Source organism: Photinus pyralis, unplaced genomic scaffold, assembly GCF_008802855.1.
Source record: "Photinus pyralis isolate 1611_PpyrPB1 unplaced genomic scaffold, Ppyr1.3 Ppyr1.4_LG1, whole genome shotgun sequence".
Lineage (NCBI taxonomy): Eukaryota > Metazoa > Arthropoda > Insecta > Coleoptera > Lampyridae > Photinus > Photinus pyralis.
The window spans coordinates 52,292,654-52,313,147 of record NW_022170249.1 but is presented as its reverse complement, the minus strand read 5'-3'; the positions used below and the strand labels follow the sequence as shown (position 1 = coordinate 52,313,147).

Genomic DNA, 20,494 nt, shown 5'->3' with positions numbered 1-20,494 from the left:
ACTTTAGTGAACTCAATTCCAGGAGGCCAAATTAACATCTTCTGCAGAAAAAGTACCTTCGCAAATTTGTGATTTTCGTCTAAAGGAAAATGCCGAGCACAAGATGGGAAACACTTTCTTTCTTATTCCATAAGTGCACAGTTTTTATAGTTTATAATTTTTACAAGTAAATCAGGTCCATAAAAGTACTCTGGCATTCCCCAGAAATGAGGGCGATTGAAAACATAATGAAGAAGTTTCCAGTTTTTTGCTGTCATTTAATTATGAAAATTTAAGTAAAATGAAACAAAAATGCGAAAGAATCATTAAAATGCCTACACAAATGAAAAAGTTACAAGAAGAAAATTATTTTGTTGCAGCGTGTGACGTCACTTGACTATGGTTGTTTAACCATGTATTAGTAATAGCTAATCTATGCTTAGCGCAAAATTGTATTAACCGGTCTCCCCCCTCCCATTTCTGTTTTCTGAGCCGTACCAACGGTCCTACTATGTTGTCTTCCCTACCTTCTCCTATTACCGCGTTCCAGTCTCCTGTGATAATTACATTCTCTTCGACCCTAATTCCCTTTAATGCGCTTTCTAGCTCTCCGTATACCTGCTCTATCTCTTCATTTTCGTGTCCAGAAGTTGGTACATAAACCTGAACAGCTATCGTGTCCAGGGTTTTTCTATTCTACCTACAATAATCCAATCACGTATTATCCTATCTGCAGATTTTTAATTATACTGCCTAGCTTCTTCTTGAGTACAAGCCCTTTCCCTGTGTGACCATTTTTTGTAGCGGCGTGTACCACTCTGTACTCTCACCCTGTTCTTTCCACTCAGCTTCACTTAGTCATATAATGGCCCGTATGAATAAAAGTAAGCAAATGCTTATACTTGCAAAATTCGAAGTAAATACTCGTAACTGCCCCTTCATACTGGTCTGTTTAGCAGCGCTGCACTGCGTCCTGTCCTTCTGCTTAGAAGCGCTGCTAAGTCGCCCAGTGCGAAGGAGCACTTACGAGTATTTACTTTGAATTTTGCAAGTATAAGCATTTGCTTACTTTTATTCATACGGGCCATTGTGTAAATCTAACTTTACCATCTCCATAATTATGTCCTTTGCACTTTGCAGTTCAGCGTGTCTTAGTCTAATAAAACTAATAAAAATCTAAAAAATGTTGTACATGCAACGGATCAATAGTCCCATATCCATTCCATTAAGATTTGGAGCGCGAGATGAAGATCCTTTCTCAGCGCTGTAAAGCACGAGTTTTATCAAAAGTGAGGCGTATATGCCTATGATCGTTTGTTTTTCTTGTTCTGATTATTTTTTAAAAGTATTTCGCAAAGGGGGAAATATGTTATTGTTTTTTGAAGGATTAATTACATTTTGTTGTTTTTTATTTTGAGGGCGGGCGGCTCTCCACTTCTCCAGAGCTCTGCCGTACCCAGCTGCCACTAGGTCCAAGTGCATTGATTTAGGAAAGAGATAACTAGAAAAATATAGATGTAAGTAGCTTTTTTTTTCATTTTATGGGTCTTGGTCAAACACCGTCTCCGTGACAAAGTCCAAATAGTGTGCAGTGCTTGCACAGAAGAAATTCTCAAGCACTTTGTTATGATACATTCTTTCACATGGAGATATAACGTGATACGAAAAAGAGTCATGCACTTTATCTTTTTACAATTGTATACGTTAAACACTTAACATAATCTGATAACTGTAATTGTTAAGCATAACTCTTTTCAGTACCTACAGCCTGTGTAGGTTCGTATATTTTCTCAGAAAAATAAAAAGACTGTTCCACGTTTTGCAAACAGTTTTTCCAGCCAGTCTAAATTAACAGCACTTACGCCATTACACACATACGTTATTTAAATTTTGATAATTACCTACCTTTTTTTAATTTTATTAGTACAAGATCTTTATCTGACTTTTAAAATGTTATGGCCGTTGAAACTCTAAGTTTTTGAAAACAGAACTATCTCAGTACATTATTAAATGAGTCTTTTCCTTGAAATCTGAGGATTAATAAAACATAAGTAAAGATAATAAAATACATTATGAAAGGCAGATCTTTTTCAAAGTGATTTTATGTGAGATATGAACCTAACAAAGATTACCTTCCTTTTTTTCTTAGCATGTACGAGTATGCAGGTAATATTGTGCTCATGCACGAACAACTATAACGATTTAAATCTAGAGTCCCAGGCGTTCAAAGGACACAAAAATTATAAACGGCTTTGAGGGCAAACCAGGACAATACCCTTTTACGGTAAACAAACTGTACCTACATCATTTGTTTGTATATTTGTTTTAGGCCGCTTTAACCGAATACAGTAGCGGTATGTTTTTTTGTAGTGGAAGTATAATTGGCAGAAGATTTGTTTTGACAGCGGCGCACTGCTTGACAACTGTTGGCGAGTATGAAATTATTACTATTATATCGTTTTTAAATTAAACAATCTAATACGAATAACCAGGGTGAAAATTTTATCTGGAACACTGAATATACTTACTTTCAAAATACTATTTTTGTAAAGACACTTATTATTTACCGTCTTTGGTAGCTTCCCTTGGCAAAGGAGAAGGAGTCAACAGTCTTGCAGGTTGACGAACTAGTAGGTATCTCCGTATCGATTTGACCAAATATAATCTTCAGTATATTGTGTACGACACACCAATCCAACCGCTCCAACCCACAGCCGATTTTTCGAATTGCCAGTTTTCTGATGTCTTGAAGTTGCATCTGTCGCTTCCAATCCTGATGTAAGGCGATCTACATATCCACATATAACAGGGAAGGTCGCTGAACTTGAACCTTTACTAACGATGTAGGTAATAGAGGAATCTTCCTGGCTTTTCAGAAAACACGTCTTTCTCACCTGTGGACGTTACAGGTACCTTGGGTGACAAAAACGGAGCTTAAACTCAACAGCAATTCCTCGGGACATCGTGGAGGAACTTCGAGCAAGTCTCGTTGTTCTTCGCGCACAATGCCATTACGAACCTTCCTGACAGTGGAATAATGTGCCAGAAAGTCTTCAAAAGGTAGTTTTTCGGATGCCCAGCAGTTGGCACATATTCTGCAATAATAATGACTCAAAGTTCTACCCTTGGTCAGAGTGTAATTCCAATGCGACTCCAAATCTGGTAAACATCTGCTTCACCAACATGCCCGCAACAGTGACAGTTTCTTGATTTAGGAAGGGCATAAGCTTCTGTCCATTTCGAAAAATAGTCCATCGCTACCAAGGTGTATTTGTTTCCATTGTCTGTTTCTGGAAAAGGACCTGCAATGTCAATGGCGGATTTTTAAAACGAACTGCCTACGTAGGTAGCTGGTAGACCTTTTAATTAACTCCTTGAACTGGGAATTCTTCATTACCCACATGTACTTGTAGCACTTCATTCTTGAAGTTTGTATAGGAAATCCAAATTTCTTCATCGAGTCCATTCCCAAGATCATCTCATCCGCGATACCAGTTGCAGTGTTGAGACTATAAGGGTGGATGCCATCAGTTTCTCATTCTTCACAAGGTCGGGTCGCAGCAACAGTGAACAACTTTTTCCCGTGACGGCTCCATCCACATATAAACGGTTTGTCTTGTGTTTTAAAAATCAAACTCAAATGTAGTACGCGGGGAATGATTTTTGCACTTTCGCATTGACCCTCTTCTAGTTTGCTGCTACTGGCCTCTGCAGGCTGGGAGCAATTTTAACCTTGTCGCATGCCCAGAAACGTAAAAACTCTGATCAAGATGGTCTACTCTTTCTATTAATTTGCGAACCAGTTCATTGGATTCTTCTTCTTTGGTGCTAGTCCACGGCTCGCACGCGATAATTATCCGTCCTCTCGTGCCTTGCTAACCTTAATGTTTGCTGGACATCACTATTTCCTACAGCATCGATGAATATTTGCACTCTCTTCTCTGTACAAATAACTATTAACTGCGTCTGAAATTTCCATAAAATATTATATTGTTTTTTTAGGCAAAATCGAATTAATGTTATTTTGGGAACACACGATCTACGGAATTATTCGGCAAGCTATCAAAAAATAAGGTCAAAAGCTTGGGTGTACCATGAACAATACGTGGAGAGCAGCAGCAGGCATGATTTGGGAGTTATTCTCTTAGAACATGAAATCATCTACAACGGTGAGTACCTACTTTTACATGAAAGTTGGAAGAAATTGGTGAGTACTTACCTTTATTGATTTTGTATTGGAAACATGCTTGATCGCAGGAATTTTAAAGTCGTCGATAATTTTTCTACATATCCTCTACTTGTTCTGATTATACTTAAGTACATAAAAGATTTGTTTGAACACATAAAATTGTGGCCATACAATTTTTTTCACAGATGATATTCGTGAAGTCATTCTGTACCATGGTAATAATACATTTGTAAATAAAGAAGTAATTGGTTGCGGATGGGGTTATTACGACGATTCGAACAAAGCAAGCACCATATTAAATTGTATGGAAGCCGTTACTATTAGCAACGAACAATGTGGATCATTTTATGGTGGAGATTTGGCAGAAAATTTCATTTGTGCGCAAGGCATGAATCAATCACGTACGTGTTCGGGCGACTCTGGAAATGCACTCGTGTTTGAAGAAAATTACGGTTCCTATACGGCAATTGGTGTGATGTCATTTGGACTAGCAGATTGTAAAGAAGGGCCCGTTGTTTATAACAGAGTGTCTACATATTATGGTTGGATAATTGAGCAAATGCAAAACTTAAGTGCTCTTCAATAATCGCAATGTACCTATAGTTGATTGTAATTTACTTTTGTTAGGTATACTATAATAAAATCAATAGCCTATCCGTAGACATTTCTCGTCGTATTACCATTGAGTAATACGGTAAACAGTCCATACACTCTCTTCCTTATTCCTGATTTCCTTGCCACTTACCTAACTACTGTCATTGTTTAAATACTTTATAGTTAAACAACCATATGGAAATATTACTTGAACGAAATAAGTAGTTCTGGTCTAGAAAATCCAGTTGGCGCTACTATCGTGGTCTAAATAAGTAGTGACAGTTTACGACGAAAGGTTGCGCTTTATCATTACAGACTTTTTAGTAAGGCCTGCAAAAATCGTCAACAGATGGCTCTCCTTCAATGTAACCCGATCGGCTGCACAGCGTAACTGAGGCGACCTTGAGTAAGAATGCAAGTTGTAACTCTATACGGCTACGATTATACTATATAAACAAAACGCTGATGTTTAGTTCGACAGCAAATTCCTTTTACTTTACTGTTAAGAGAAAGAGTCACATATTTTATTTAATCTTTATTTGAAGCTCTAAAGTAAAGACCGTTTTTTTTCACTGCGCTTATAATAATTAAATTACGTAGGTACCTATGCGTATTACTTGTTTTTACCTATTTGTGTGTTTAAGCGAATTCGCATTTATAATAATTTTTGTTCCGGGGTGAGTAGGTTGCGTTCAAACAAGATAAATTACGATAATTAAAATCTGGTAGTAAATTTTGCATTTTTGCTTTACTTTTTGTATTAAAAAAAGCATGCGACGGTGCAGTAAATACACTCTGATTTCAAGTCCCTACAATACAATCCCTGTAAAAGGTAAATCGTAACATTTGCCCAATTTTTTTGACGTAATGTGGATTATTCACATTTAACGATCCTCGAGATCGTTTATAATTTTGTATTGCTGTCTGTCTGTCTGTCAGTTCAGTGTGCACGATAACTTTGTTTAAAAACGTCCCATATCCCTTTGAAAATTTTAACACAAATCAGAAAGGTCGTTATTGTTTTTCAGCTACGTAGAGGTAGACTATCGAGCCAAAAACAATTTCGAAGATCGTTCGGTATTCATTTGTATGGGAGTTTACCCAGAATGTATGGATTTTATTATAAAGTCTTTAAACAATGCTATTATTAGAAGTCGAAAAAAAGCTGAATTCAATTGAAATGTATTTCGTTACCTTTATACCTATTATTATTTGTTCAAAACTCTAAATTACACTAATTTATTAAGGATCTTCAGAGCCTTTATAGTTTTGTATTGTCCGTCCGTCCGTGTGCACTATACCTCTTTTTAAAAGTGACCGATCATGTTGAAATGGCGTACGAGTAGATACTTTGGACATTAAGGTCGTATCGAGGGTCGGACGCTATTGATTTTCAGGAAGCTGGCTCAACAGGAACAAAAGTTATAGGACTTCGAGTGAAACGGGAACAGGAAACACTGTGGGCTCAGTATAATAGAAATCAACATATTTTCATTGCCTAGGTCATGTATCGAGTTCGGACTGTCGCTACATTATTCCCTGACACTTAGATGTGTAACAATTCAATATTCTTCTCTGTGGTCTAGGTCAAAAGTTTTAGAGCAAAATGTACCCAAAATTAGTCTTCACACATGAATTTAGAGTTGTAAAAGCTTTCATTGCCGGAAACATGAATTTGATGTATTTTTATTGACCATATGTATTCTGATCAAATCATGTCAAAATCGTTATTCATGCACCAAGATCGTTGGGAAATAGACCAAGAGCATTATTATGATGTCCTAAATTCGAATTTATTTATTAGTATTTTGCAAGGTTGAAATAAATGGACGTTAAAAACGTGGTGGACCGAGTTAAGGATCCTTCAATATTTAGGACTAATCCTTGAAATCGATTGGTGAAGGATTAACGTCCCTGTTTCTTTTCGTTTTCAAGTTTAGACGAGGAACAGATGGATATACGAACGAACAGACGGGCGGACAAAACCATCACATTTCATCACACATCACACAGCAATTTCTTTTGAAAAATTCCTTTAAAAGGAAACCGCGCGTATACTTATATGCGTTAGGTCCACTTGTACGTTTTGCCATCATTTTCTGGAATATAATTACCAGTGGTTAGAAAAACAGTTGTGACATGGCTATTAGAGTAAACAACATGCAAAAACCATCAAGTACGTGGAAGTAGAGGTCAACCAGGCCCTATTTTTTGTCATTCAGATATTTTCAAAGAGTAATTTCGTTCGAATTTTTTGAAAATGTGATAATTTTAGATATGTAATTTCTCTGGAAATGGCTGATGGTGGCAATTATTCATTTTAGAGAACTTGTCTAAACGTTTACTGAGCGAAATTTCGGGTTGTGTTTTCTAAAAGTGACAGTTCTCATTATTGACTACTAGTTAGGTAATAATGTCCACATTATTAACCACTTTGAACTAACAAATAGTAATTTAGAGACATTTCCAATGTCCATCGTCACTGCAGTCCGCACTTTGTCCGCGTAAAATAGCTTCGGCACCAATGAATCCCGTCGCACCTGGCAACACTTTGCAGTAGCTGTAGGAAAATGGCGAGGGCTGTTTTTCTTAAGTGATAATCTTTTTTGTAACTTGCATACAAACAAATAGTGTTATGCTCTCATCATGCACGGTTAATAAGTAAGTAACTGTAATTTCATTTTTGCATGCAACGGTAACTAATACAAAAGAATGCAAGTAGGTACATAATCACTAAAATTTCTACCAAAATGATGATGGTTTAAATTCAAAGATATTTTGAAAAAAAAAGAATTAGCTAAGTAAACTTGGCAAAATGGAACTTTATTACTGAAACGGCAAACGTATGCAGTCTTTTATTAAAGGGATAATCGTCTCGTGGCATATAATGTAAGATAGCTGTAACTTGATATACCATCATTCTAAACAATGACACCTTATATATCTGCTTATCAACACCGACATTCCTCTAATGTTTTTATACTTTATCCTTGTTTATAAAGGAATGCGTAGTCAAGTTGTGATCCTCAACTTTTTTAACGTACTTTTGTTTGTTATTAATAGAGTACACCACTTGCCGGGATGCAAAATGCGGAAGGTACAGCTGTATCAAAAGAAATATAACGGCAAGTATTTTTACATTGGATCTGTTCAACTATAAAGTATTTAAACAATGCTACTGTACTGTTTTTCTTTTACACACTGAAATTAGCTAAGTACCTAAGTACCTAATTTCTACCTCTTTTCCATATTAGAGCAAAAGAACAATTTATTGTGAAAAAGAAAAATACATTCTTCAAATATACATTTTTTAACTATACATTCTTCAAATATATATTTGAAGAATGTATTTTCCTTTTTCACAATAATATATACTTAAGCGGTGCAATAAATTTAATTTGAAATTGCCATTTCACTTTTTAACTCTAGAGATATCCTATTTCTCAAATTTGAATAAGTACTTAATAAAAAACCAATTTTTTATTTACTCTTGGGAAGACAAAATACGTAATAAATAAACCATTGAATTTGAGTAAATAACTATATTATAAAATTACGGAATAAGAATTAAATTTCAACTTGCAAATCTAATTCCTATAAGTTGTGTACACTAATGTCGGTTCTTTTACGTCTTGAGACCTAATCGGAAAGGGAAATGAATAAAAATACCACAATCCTGTGCGTAAGAAAAGACAAAAAGTCAAAAACATATAAAATAGGTACGCACATAACAAGGCGATAGCAGAAAAACCTTTTAGGGACAAAAAACAAATAGACGAAATATCAACTACGACCACCAAAATGCAAAAGAGAAATACACAAATCAATCATCGCAAATTGTTGAAAGTGTACAATAAAAATGAGATATCGAGTCAAATGCAGTAAGTAAACAAGAACGAGACACAAGAGGCATCATATATAAAAGTGGAAATCACGATATATCAAATTAGGTAATCGAATCAAATGCAGCTAAATCAACAGGAACGGAACACAAGAGACATCATAAATGCAAACAGAAAACGTGATCAATTCAGAACAAAACACAATAAGTATACAAATCTACGGCCAATTTAGGGCAAACAACAAAATGGTAAATTGCATGTATGTACATATAAAACATCAAAATGGTGCGTCTCTACTCCACCTTCGGCTAATTTCACACGAAAAGTAGGTACATGTGATAATGCAAAATTTTTTTACCACACAAGTAAAACCACATAAAGTAATAGGAGACAGGTTAATTAGAAGAGTCCCTTCTCATATTGCTAAGACACGCAAAAGCTGCGGTCCGCACGAGAGGAGAGAGCAACAGATACAGTGAAGAATCGGATTGTATGAATACTTCCCCCGCGGAACTGCCTATCACTTTGTAGGATAGCTGAATATGAATTAGTTCAGATACCCAGGCCCCAGGGATCGCTGTGGCGTCGATTGCTTTCATTATACCTTCCACCGGCAAAGATTTAAAGCCGTTCTATACACGTGTCGGCTTTAGCCGTTTCTACAGTGTCCACTATTATCCACTTAAGATGCTTACCCTTGTCCCCTCTCCCGTTTCGGTTGATCGATATTTTTATAGACGCGCCCACTTTCGCTGAAGCCGTCGGCGGCCGCTATCAGATATCAACGGCGGACCACTGCACCTCGTAATGTATTATGGCTGTGGATTCCTTGGCGCCGTTCACGGTCAGCAAGGAAACCAAGCTAGCTTTCTGTTTAACGGGGGCCGTTAACAGCGGCTGCCATTTTATGACAGAAATTTTGAAAATTCCGATTAAGCTGTAATCCAGCAAAGCTTATGAAAAACCTTTCACACTTGCAAGAAGAAATCCCCACCTGATTAAACACCTCTAAATCAGCTTTATTCATTTGAAATCCTCCCATATAGGTATTGCAAATTTAATGAAATCTTTGCAATTAAGGTTGGCTGCCTTTTGTATTATACTATGCTATTAGGTTTTCATTTTTACTTTAATTCAACTAAAACAAACTAATGGAAGGATTAAAACACACATAAATCCCAAAAAAATCCAGATGGGTTTATATGGTTTTTCCAACACTGATCACAATCGTTCACCTAGTGATTATCACCTAGAGCTGAAATAATTCAATCAAAAAATGTAGTCTTCATTATTTACTTATTTTATTAGTAATAGTTATTGTTTTATTACATTAAAAATGAAGTACAAAATAAATTAAATGTTTTATCTACTAAAAAGAACATTAGTATTATACTAGAAGACTGTAAAACAATTAAGTACAAATTACACAGACGAATGTAAACTTTTGATTGCCATTTCCAACGCACCTTCTTTTGTTTTATTTCCACCAATAAACCCGGTATGGTGGCAAAATGTAATTCCATTGATACCACTAATCTCGCATAATTCATCGTCCTTATGACCCCTCCAATCTTCATGTAGAAAATTTCTAAAATTGCAAGCCTTTATCACCATCGCCTTGATAAAGTGTAAAGTCACCTGCAAATAAAGCTTCCCGGAACTATTGGTACCGACTGAACTCTACAGGAACCATCACGATCTTGGAATAATACAAATTTAACGAGTCCAGGTATGCCTAATTCGTTTTCCAAACCAAATAAGTGTTCCACCCAAGGACATCTTTCACTTAATTCGATGATCTGTCCAGAAGCGTGTAGATTATTTCGATTTTCTATACCGTCCAAGACAATTTCTCGGCCTGGCCACCACACTGTACCTGCCTAATATATAAATGCAAAAGAGCTTAAATCAAAGAAACAGTACCTCTAGAACAATCTCTACAAATTCCCCACCTACAAGTTCCATTGCACGTTGAAACAATTTATCGGGCGAGGCGGTCTCTTTGGAATTCCATTGAGGATTTATTTTTTTTACACGTTCACTCACATGACTATTAATATGATACAACTGTTGGCCATCTGCACAAATAGGTTCTCCATTGTCAATGGCATCAATTTCTTCTATAAACTTATCGTACACATGTAGATAGACTGCAGAGAGTTTTGTGGTAGAAACATCACATTTATTTTGAATCAATACTTCAGATAAGACCTGCATTCCAAAGTGAGCATAAATTAAACCTGCAGAGCTCAATCTGAAATTTACAAAATTCAATTGGAATGCAAACCGGCAAATTTATTACTTAATTTTCTTATCCTTTGCAAGATCTGGTCGGACAGTTGATAATGTTTCAGTGAAGCTCCGTTGATGATGATCGAAGCGATTTGTTTTAGGATTATAAGTACCACCAACATCAACAACGATATCACAAGTATCTAAAACCTATTCAAATGTAAGCAGATAGGTTACTTTGTGTTATAAAGGACGTACCGATTGATCTCTTGTTCTAACAATTTCGGCATCCTTATATTCAGGTAGTTGCTTTAACATAAAGCATGCGAGGGCTTCGTCACAGTGAAAGATGCCGCTGTGAGTGCCAATCGTTTGGACAAGTCGAGGGCTTTTACTTTCTGATGCCATTCTATAGAACCTAAATTGGACAACTAGGATGAATAAAAAGTGTATTACAAATTGGAGTTGTGTTTCAATCGTACCCTTTCCAAATATTTGTGGCTGTTGTAATAGGATAATTTAGGAAGAGTTTGTTAAAAGCCATGCATTCTTTGTAGATATAACTTTCAAATTAAAGTCCTGCTAAAGCTTAACCTCAATTCTTAATTTAAAATGTGGCCGGCTGGACTGGCACAAAATATGTGGCTAATGTACCAACGTAGGACAGGACAGAACAGGATACATACACTGTATATATATGGGACATGACAGTGGGAAAAGAATGAATTAATTTCTGTTTCATAAGATAGAGTAAGGGGCCAGGGTGTCGCATAATAACTTTATTTGTTAATTTACACGAGAAACTATTATATATTTTAATAAAAATAGATTAAAAAATAACGCCATTTGTCACGTGATATCAAACGCCAATCATAGCGCGTGACGTAATAATTATCCCAATCAGCTGTAAGCAAATTGGTTCAAATAATGTCTTTTTTCGAAAATCCAGTTTGCTCCAATTGATAGCTTAGGTGTTACCTATAGGTATTGATCAATGCTTGACGAGTCGGTGAAGTAAAGAACGATACGAGTGTCCACTTCTTGTTTTTGAAAGAAATTCCATTATCTTTTGGTGACTGATTGATTTAAACTTAACCGGAGTGCTGATTTTTTATATATTTTCGTGTTGGCGAGGAGAATTAACTGCGGAAGGTTAGTTTACTAAAGCAATCAGAGCTCCAAGTATTTTTCATGATAACAAGAAGAAAGAAATCCTGCCCTCCACTCAAAATCCCACCAAAACAGAACAAAATACATACATTGCGTATTCGAATTAGGTACATAATTTAATAAACAAAACACGTTAAAGATATGTACAAATAAATAGAAATATTTACATTGAAATAAATAAATACAAATTTTTGCTGTTAAAGAATTTATGACGACTAAAAGACCTCTTTTCTAAAACTAAATCCGTACTGATCTGACTTTACTCTCAAAATTCTGGCGAGCTGAGGAGGGCCGCAGTAGAAAATGGTAACTTTTCCTTTTTTCTGATCAAGAATTTGTTTAAAAACCTTATCCCAGTTTGGCCGCCCGGCATTCGTTCTCGTTTTCAATCCCGTAATTAAATCACGTTTTTCCTGCAAAGTAAGTCATAACCACGTAGATGAATTGTCATTTTAAACCTTTTCATGTAGCAGATCTAACGCCAGTTGTAAACCTACGGCTTTCATATCAGTTTTTTGGAGCGCGCTTGTAATGTACATGTGCATTTCAAGAAACCTTTCCATCGCGCTACCCAGTTCGGCTTGTTCGATTTCTAATTGGGACAGTAAGTTTACGAACCATTCAAATGAACGTTGATCTCGATTGATCCAAAAGAAGTCGACCTAAGCACGGCTGAATCAAGAACATTTTTGAATTTTGTGAAGTAATTACCTTGCGAAGGTTCATCACTGAGGCGGGTATTTCACTAGCCCATGCGAATTTACACTTAGGGCAGGTGTGCCTCGCTTTCCAGTAGCGGTGCATAATTGACTGAAGAATTGACGCAAAAGGTGTTACACCGATACCAGTTGCTATTAACACAGCGTGTTGGGCTCTAAAAATATGACTCGACGGTGCTCCGTATGGGCCATCCAGGTAGATCTACACAAAAACGTGGGTATGAATAGCTTTGCTAAAATCGAACCACCTGGAAAAATTAGGAAAGGAGACAAAAGCGTTAGGAGCCTAAAATACCTTCAGAGTTGTCATGTAAATACCAACTACTGTTATCTCCCAGATATAACAATACTCACTTCTAAGGGTTTTCCTACAGGATAATTTACTGGTTTTAAAAAGGTCGCATTTGGCGAACCCATAGATAATATATTGATGAGACCCTCCTCAGCTTGCCGTTCCATACTTGAAGCAAGGCTAAAGCCACTAATTTGCCGACCTATAACATAAAAAGAATTGATTTTGAGAATGGAGACGTAGCAAAACTTACCTACTGAACCCAATGAGCTACTCGAATTTCTCTGTTCGCAGTTTTCAAGGCTGGGAGTCTTAAACGCGATAATTGTCGGCTTGTTCCTCATGTAACGGAAACTTTGAGCAAGAGACTTGTTTTGAGGACTCAAGTAGGCCAATCCCAGAGATTTCAATCGGGCGCGTCGTATTTGGCACTCATCGAAGCTCTTTTCTGATTCCGAACGCATGTACTCGCGCAAGCTGTAAGAATTCCAAGGTGTCTTGTTCGGTAAGCCGGGTAACACTTACGCTTTTAACCGTTCCCGTTTTTTGTCCTTCGTTTGCATGTCTGGCATAGACAACGACTTCTCCAACGGAACTTTTGTAGATAGAAGAAGTCGATGAAGCTTCTTATCCGGTGTTAATCTCCTCGGCCGCGAATACGTCATCATTTCAGTTCCACTAGACGAAGCATGATTATTTAACTCTCCTTGTGACGATGATATGGGACCATTATCAGATTCAAACGATTCGTTTGTATAGCCAATCAATTGAGGGCCACCTTTTCCGTTTACTTCTCCATTTGAAAATGTTCTGGTGAATGTAGCTTGTAATTTCTTAATAGGGCTTTGACTACTAATACTTCCGTTTGACAGGCGCTTCTTTTCCGGTTCCGTTTTAGGTGGCGGGTGCGGTGAAATATCGCCGTTATGCAGCTTTTGCTGTTCCCTGTCGAAGTATTCATATAATCTATTCGTCCACTCTCCAACACCTCTAACATGTAACCACATGTAATCTAAAAAATTAACGTAAATATTGATCACAACCAACTTTTTGGACAACATTTTCACCCATAATTTAAAACAAGTATAAATTGTGCACAACTCTTGTGCAGATAAAGCGCATTTTTTAAAGCGAAATAGCTTTTGTATTGACATCACCAATGGATATATTTTTTATAGGCGTCTCAATCGCCCTTTGTGAATACCCTTTTCCGACAATCCGTTTTTGAGGTATATAGGAAATATACCCGATCACGATAAGTGGTCGAGGAGGAGGGCTATAATAGTTGGTAGAAATTAATTCCGTTCGTTATACCTTTCATTAGAGTACCATGAAGGATATAACTAGTTTCATTCCCCCCCAATTCTTAAAAAATGTGCTAAAAATTCCCCGGGATGAGACAATTTTTCGAAAAAATATTTAATATTTGTAAAGCTGTATCTCGGGGCCTGTTGGTGCTACAGAGGTAATTTTGATCGCAAATTGTAGGAAATTTTATCCTCTTCATAAATGATATATTATACCAGTTATTTTTCGTGCAATAAATGGTTCTTTTACTAAAAATTGAAAAAAGTCTGAAATAGGTTTTTCACATATTTGTCTTTGAGAATATTGTACAGATATTGGATACCAAGACATACATTTTTTGGAACGATAAATATTTACTATACCTATCAGATTGCACTGTAATATTTATTAAACTTGGTCTATTAAAGAACTTAGGTGATAGATAACAATTCTAAAAGTACTTTACTTACCTTCCTGTTCAGGTGCACTGCTTATAGTAAATGGATGCCATTCGTATTTCGCAATAGCTGGGATATTAACGAATGCGTAGTCTCCGGGATGAAAGTCGAACTGTGCGGGGCGCTTAATTACCAAATGCGTCACCCTGGATGGTAACAATAAACCAGAACTGATGTAAGTTTTACCCCTTTTACTTTTCATCCAGGCCAGTCGTAAGAGTCGCTCCGCCAAGTACATAACGCCGGGCAAGATGAACCACTTCCAAAAATTTGGCCCGTGGAAAATAAGTAGAATCCAAAACGGAACGTAAAGCAAATGCGTCCAATAGAAAACCTGGAGGCTACACTTGAAGTGACATATATACCAAGGAATACAAACCTCAAATGAACCTCCTCTTCTTACAAAGGTTTGCGAACAAGCGAACATTATCAAAAGTATGATCACCAAGACGATCCCTGTTGGGTTAGCTATGCCACCTACCAACCCAAACAAACCAGGTTTACTCGTGAAAATCCACTCGGAAGTTGTAAAATTGTTCGAGTTAATTTCCGGGTCGTTAACCACGACAACAGCTACGGCAATTTTAGTAACATTATCACTCACTATTCCATGTTCACATACCAAAGTTGCAGAGGTGAGCAATCGTGTGCAAAACACTAAAGAAGAAAATTAAACAGCCGGTAAGTTTATGAAAATAAATGTGCTGATCCAATGGAAGAACAGCACTGAATCCTCGAGATCGAAGAAATGTTATTGACTGTCGTAGCATTAGAACCAAGACAAACATACAATTGAAATTTAGACACTGTCCTAAGAGAGGAAATTAAAAATGGTTGCTAGTAGTGTACACTTACCACATGCTCTAGCTACAATCATGTAAAAATTTGTATTTCGGTATTGGACTGCCCTCGAAATAAACAAGGCAAAATTTACGAAAAAGAACGCAGCCATAAATACTAAGAAGACGTAATTATTTTTTACGTAAGGCTTTGTCAACTGATACGGCCTGTATGACATCAACTTTCTAATATAAGACGTTGACGAGGTGTTTGGTTTGGGCGGAACCATCCATCGATCGATACTGTGAAGACGGAACAGTTTAATCGAATTAACTGAAGAAAACCTACCTTATAGACAAATTTTCCAAAAGTCCACCATGTTTCTCGAGCTGCGCCTTGAGTGCCTCATACGTTATAGTACCGCGATTTTTTGTATCGGCGTCCTCAAACATGGCCACCGTCAATTCCTCAATTTGTTCCTCGCTGAACTGCATTCCATTCTCCTCCATGCACGCTCTCATAACGTGCTGAAGCTCTCTGTGCTGAATCAGACCGTCCCCTAAATTCATTTCGTGCAGCCACATTTAGGCACAATTAAAAATTGAAATTACCATCCAAATCATATACTTTAAACAGAAAACGTATCTTGTCCTCGGGCGACTGGCCGGCGAACTGGTGCATTGCATCCAGAAATTCTTGAAGGGAAATCGTGCCCGAATTATCCTTATCGAAAATGTGAAACACCCGCTCCGTGAAGAACGGCTACGACAAAGAGAAAATGAAATTGTATGATATCGGTTTTTAATTATTACCCTTAAAATTATATAAAGATGTTGCTTACATTTTTCGAAACGACAATTTTTTCAAATTCTTCTCTTCTAATTTCCTTTTCATTGCCAACCGTTTGCCTGAAGAGCTGTTCGAGCCATTCTAAACTTCCTTTATCAAAACCCGTTCGGGGTCTGAAGGAAACATTCATTATTATTATGACTACAATATTACGATTACATTTTACAAGCAATAAATATCTAGTAATATTAAACGGCTTAATTCATACGATTATGTTAGTAATTGAAGATTTATATGAAAATGTCACGCAGCGTCTAGAAATTTATTGAACGTCCACTGTAAATTACCTTGTGTTTGTTACGGCTGCTAGAAACTCCATAATTTCTTCAGGCGTAATACTTCCGATATTTCCTTTATCAATTAATCTATAGAGTTTCTCGGTGATCTAAAATTAAGCATCCAGTGATAATTACAACACCGTGGTACATCGTACCTACCCCCTTCGTTTGGAAAATTTGATAAAAGTACTCTAAAGTTATCGGATCATCCCCGCAAAGGCAGAACGCCACACTTTCCAATTGTTCGGCGAAATCGATTTGCGTTTCATTTCTGCAAAACATCACAATGTTAGAGGTGGGTTAATTGCAATTTTTAACTTACGTCAATCGCTGTTTTAAAAATTCTATCCAATGTTCTTGGTGTAGCTTTTCTTTTCGTTCCTGATCGAATAAATTGAAGAGTTGTGTCAACAATTCCTGCAATGAAGAAACATGTTTTAGTCACTTTGTATGGGAATAAATGCGCTTATCATACAAGATAAATTGGTAAGTATGTGCCTCAATTTATGTGATTGTATTCTATAATGTATTTGCATATACTGTGCGACCCAATGGCAAATGGACTTACAAACCATAACACTAGGTGAGTTATTGACAAGGGATGAACTGCATTCCTCTCTCCATATTGTCGGTGTTATCATTTATTAAAAGTCCGCAACCACTACTTTATCAAAGGAAACTACTGTATCGTTGACCAACAGATAAATGGACAGAAGTCGATACCTTATTCCAATATGTTGATAGGAACCGTAATTACAAAATCCCAGTTCTTCTGACCCAAAAAATGCTGATAACTAGGTGCGCAAAAAAAAACAGAACTTAGACACTAAACATTCAAGATTCCTCCTTTTTTAAAAAAAGGTGGAAAGTCAGACAAAAATGTTTTTAAAATTTATCATAATCGACCATGTAAAACTTTCAGCACTTAGATATTGATTAGGAGCTCTTGTAATATAAATACAAGTGCTTGAATTATTTTCGAATGAAACTAATAGTGTCCGCCAAGCGGTACAACAAATTCTTGCACTATGCACTATACTATATTCATTTTAGGGAGGTAGCGGTAGAAAACGTAGGGATTTGGGGAAGCTTTGACCTACACTGTGATTGGTTCAAACACAAGTCAGTATTACGCCGAAAAATAAAATGAGTGACGAAGCTGGTAGTTTCTCTTGCCAACGAAACTGTCGAACTGTCATTAGTTGTTAATGTCAAAGATCCAAGCGTGAAATCATTTGATTTATTTCTGTTCGCAGTGCTGGATATTTCTATACTTTACAATAATTTGGTTGCGTTTGCAGTAAAAAACTTTTCGAATTTGCATTTGGTTCAATATAGAGAAATTTACATTTATACCGCTTTATACGGAAAGTGAACTAAAGTAAGTCTGATGACAAGCGAAGTGCGTTTACAAGTAAATCTGGGTTGAAAACATAAGCGCAGCGCGGGATTGACCGTGTTGCCACGTGTTGGTCTAATAACCACTGTAACGAAGAAGTAGGGGGCTTTAAAATGTATGGAGGTGTGTGTAGAAAAAAAAACGCGAACTCATTGGCTTGATTAGGTTCCTTTGTCGTATTTTTAGCTGGGCAGGCATTCGCAGCTTGACTTCGACCGCCAGAAAGTACAATTTTGTTCGTGAAAACTGTATGCTTGAGAGGTTCCACCCTGTATATACAACCCAAGCTGATGCACTCTTTTTTAGAGCTAGCAACCACGCAATTTTTGGAAGTGGAAAGCGGTCTGCGCCATCTCGAGGGGACCAACGAGGGTTACGTTTGGCATCTTGATGTCAATGAGGAAGCATCGTGTTATAGTTTGTTTGCTGTTATTTTTGTATTTATTGCAGGTAGTAATCATTGCATTTCTTTATGATTTATTTGTGTTTTGTATGCAACATTTTATATTTTTCTATAATGTGCCATCTTTGTTCTTGAAATTTTCTTGATTTAACCTCATTGCAGAATCAAGTGTTTGATACCGTTAATTATTATAGTTTTGGAATCGTTTTCATATAAATTTGGTGGAAATCATCGATTTGTTTGAAATTTGATGTGCAGTGTATGTGTACTGACTTGCTTATAAACTAACATTTTTCGGTTTGAAGATACAGTAACGGGGGTGGTAAATAACTGTAACCACATTTGAGTTACGACACTTGATGTCGGGACTGTTCTCGAATCTCAACTTTAGGCTGGGAAATCCTGCACGAGACTCTATTGCTACTGGTCTTAGCAGTCAGACTCTGCTAACACAAAACTCTTCGATTTAGAGTCTAGAGTTGAAGATAGAAGCTAAACGTAATTGATTTCATTTCTTCATTTCAGCCGCCGCTACAGTAAATCACGCTGCAGTTAATCCGCCGTTTGCAACCGTTCCCGTAGGAATATTTAAATTGTTTTTACAGTCGTCGGAAGCTTTCCTGCCAGGGAAGAAGAGAGAGAATCAATCTTATCAAGTTTTAGATCAATTAATTACCTATTCATCGTTTTAATTTTTTAATGGCATACAAAATTTAGCATTAAAACAGGCGAGGTCGTGCAGTTTACGGAAATATCTACATACTAGAAGACCCCGCCGTTTAATCCAAAATTCTAAGGAAAAAAGGACATTGCTGGATTGCCGAATTTGGAGACTTCGTTCCGACTGTTTGGATAAGTATAATTTACTGCAATTAGTTGAATGGGTTAAAGATAACAGCCTCCTACAAAATTGAGATTACAGAAGTTAGTTGCGCTCTTGAAAAACTAGAATGTGGACACCGGTCCCGTATTTTTCAGACGCCTGGGAAAGACTTAATTAATTAAAAACAGTTTGAATATTTAATTTAAATATACTGTTTATATTTTTTGTGTAAAGAAGAACCGAAGCCTATGATGACGCGCGGGCTTTCGGCAAGTATAAACTGTTTGTGGATCTTAATTATAACCAGGGTCCATTGTTAATGTATAACATTTAAGCGAATAAATTGTTGGAGAAAAAACACTGTGTCGATAAAATTACATCCATTTGGATGCTACGCTTTTACACTCTAGAACGCTATTAAACTATTTTGAAACGATTTATGCAGCGATATAGATCAAGAGCTCGCTTCTAATCTTCGACCGTGCGGGCTAGTTAAAAAAAGCAAATTCACCGAACGTTCAGAGACCCTGTTTTAAAAGGCTGGCATTAAGTATCTATTTTAGATTTGAAAAGTTGATCTCATGTTTTTCTCCGGTCGTAGATAAGGTTTGTGCTTATTGCTAAAATTTAATTAATTTTGTAAACAGATGTTGTTGCAGGTGCGCGTTTAGATAAGAGAATTTTGTTTATTTTAATAATAGAAAAAGGAAGTGGTACGTGGTACGGACATGAAATACAGAGGGAAGAAGCTGGCTTTTTGTCATAATACACACAGTAATAAAAATAAGGATAAGGATTGTGACATGTCTGGGTCAAAATGCCATAAAATATACTGGAAGCACTGGACGTCCGGTGACTCTTGAAGTAAAAAAAAGTAAAACAAGAAATCCAATACACTATCATTAAATCGAACGGGTTTCAATATAAAATCTGCCATCATGAGCGAATAAACAGCGTTGTTGTTGAAACGCGTGTCAATGTAACATCAAACACGCGCCAAATTTACTATTTGGTCATGGCAAAAATACGTTTGGGTGTTTTCCCAACAAGATCACCGTATACTACTATAAACCACTTTACTATTTAAGCGAAATATTCAGATTAATTTTGAACATAGGTTATTTAGCGGATAGTTTGGTGACTATTTCATTCATCCTGGGTGACAGAGAGCGAACTACTGGTGTGTTCGAAAAATATGAC

The 20,494-nt window shown here is 36.7% G+C and overlaps 3 protein-coding genes across 3 annotated transcripts; 1 reads left to right on the top strand and 2 right to left on the bottom strand.

Moving 5' to 3' along the window:
• The first annotated feature begins 2,139 nt into the window (after positions 1–2,139).
• On the top strand, positions 2,140–4,754 carry LOC116162424 (brachyurin-like). Its single transcript, XM_031476042.1, has 5 exons — positions 2,140–2,145; positions 2,192–2,263; positions 2,309–2,412; positions 3,982–4,148; positions 4,354–4,754. Exons 1-5 carry the CDS (start codon positions 2,140–2,142, stop codon positions 4,752–4,754), a joined length of 750 nt encoding a protein of 249 aa, XP_031331902.1.
• Positions 4,755–9,888: 5,134 nt separating this feature from the next.
• LOC116179276 (UPF0160 protein) lies at positions 9,889–11,469 on the bottom strand. Its single transcript, XM_031499032.1, has 6 exons — positions 11,319–11,469; positions 11,095–11,254; positions 10,907–11,046; positions 10,528–10,858; positions 10,243–10,484; positions 9,889–10,192 (listed from the first exon to the last, which is right to left on the bottom strand). The coding sequence occupies exons 1-6, from the start codon at positions 11,378–11,380 to the stop codon at positions 10,027–10,029; spliced, it is 1,101 nt and encodes a 366-aa protein (XP_031354892.1). The 5' UTR covers positions 11,381–11,469; the 3' UTR covers positions 9,889–10,026.
• Positions 11,470–11,722: 253 nt separating this feature from the next.
• On the bottom strand, positions 11,723–17,110 carry LOC116181452 (NADPH oxidase 5; the record flags this gene model as incomplete). Its single annotated transcript, XM_031501831.1, has 16 exons — positions 11,723–12,419; positions 12,465–12,668; positions 12,718–12,927; positions 13,080–13,219; positions 13,271–13,494; positions 13,543–14,029; positions 14,775–15,096; positions 15,142–15,335; positions 15,385–15,573; positions 15,618–15,844; positions 15,891–16,101; positions 16,154–16,304; positions 16,384–16,504; positions 16,679–16,776; positions 16,829–16,940; positions 16,992–17,110. Coding segments are annotated over 16 exons (3,207 nt in total), but the record flags the coding sequence as incomplete, so codon positions are not given.
• Between the last annotated feature and the right edge of the window lie 3,384 nt (positions 17,111–20,494).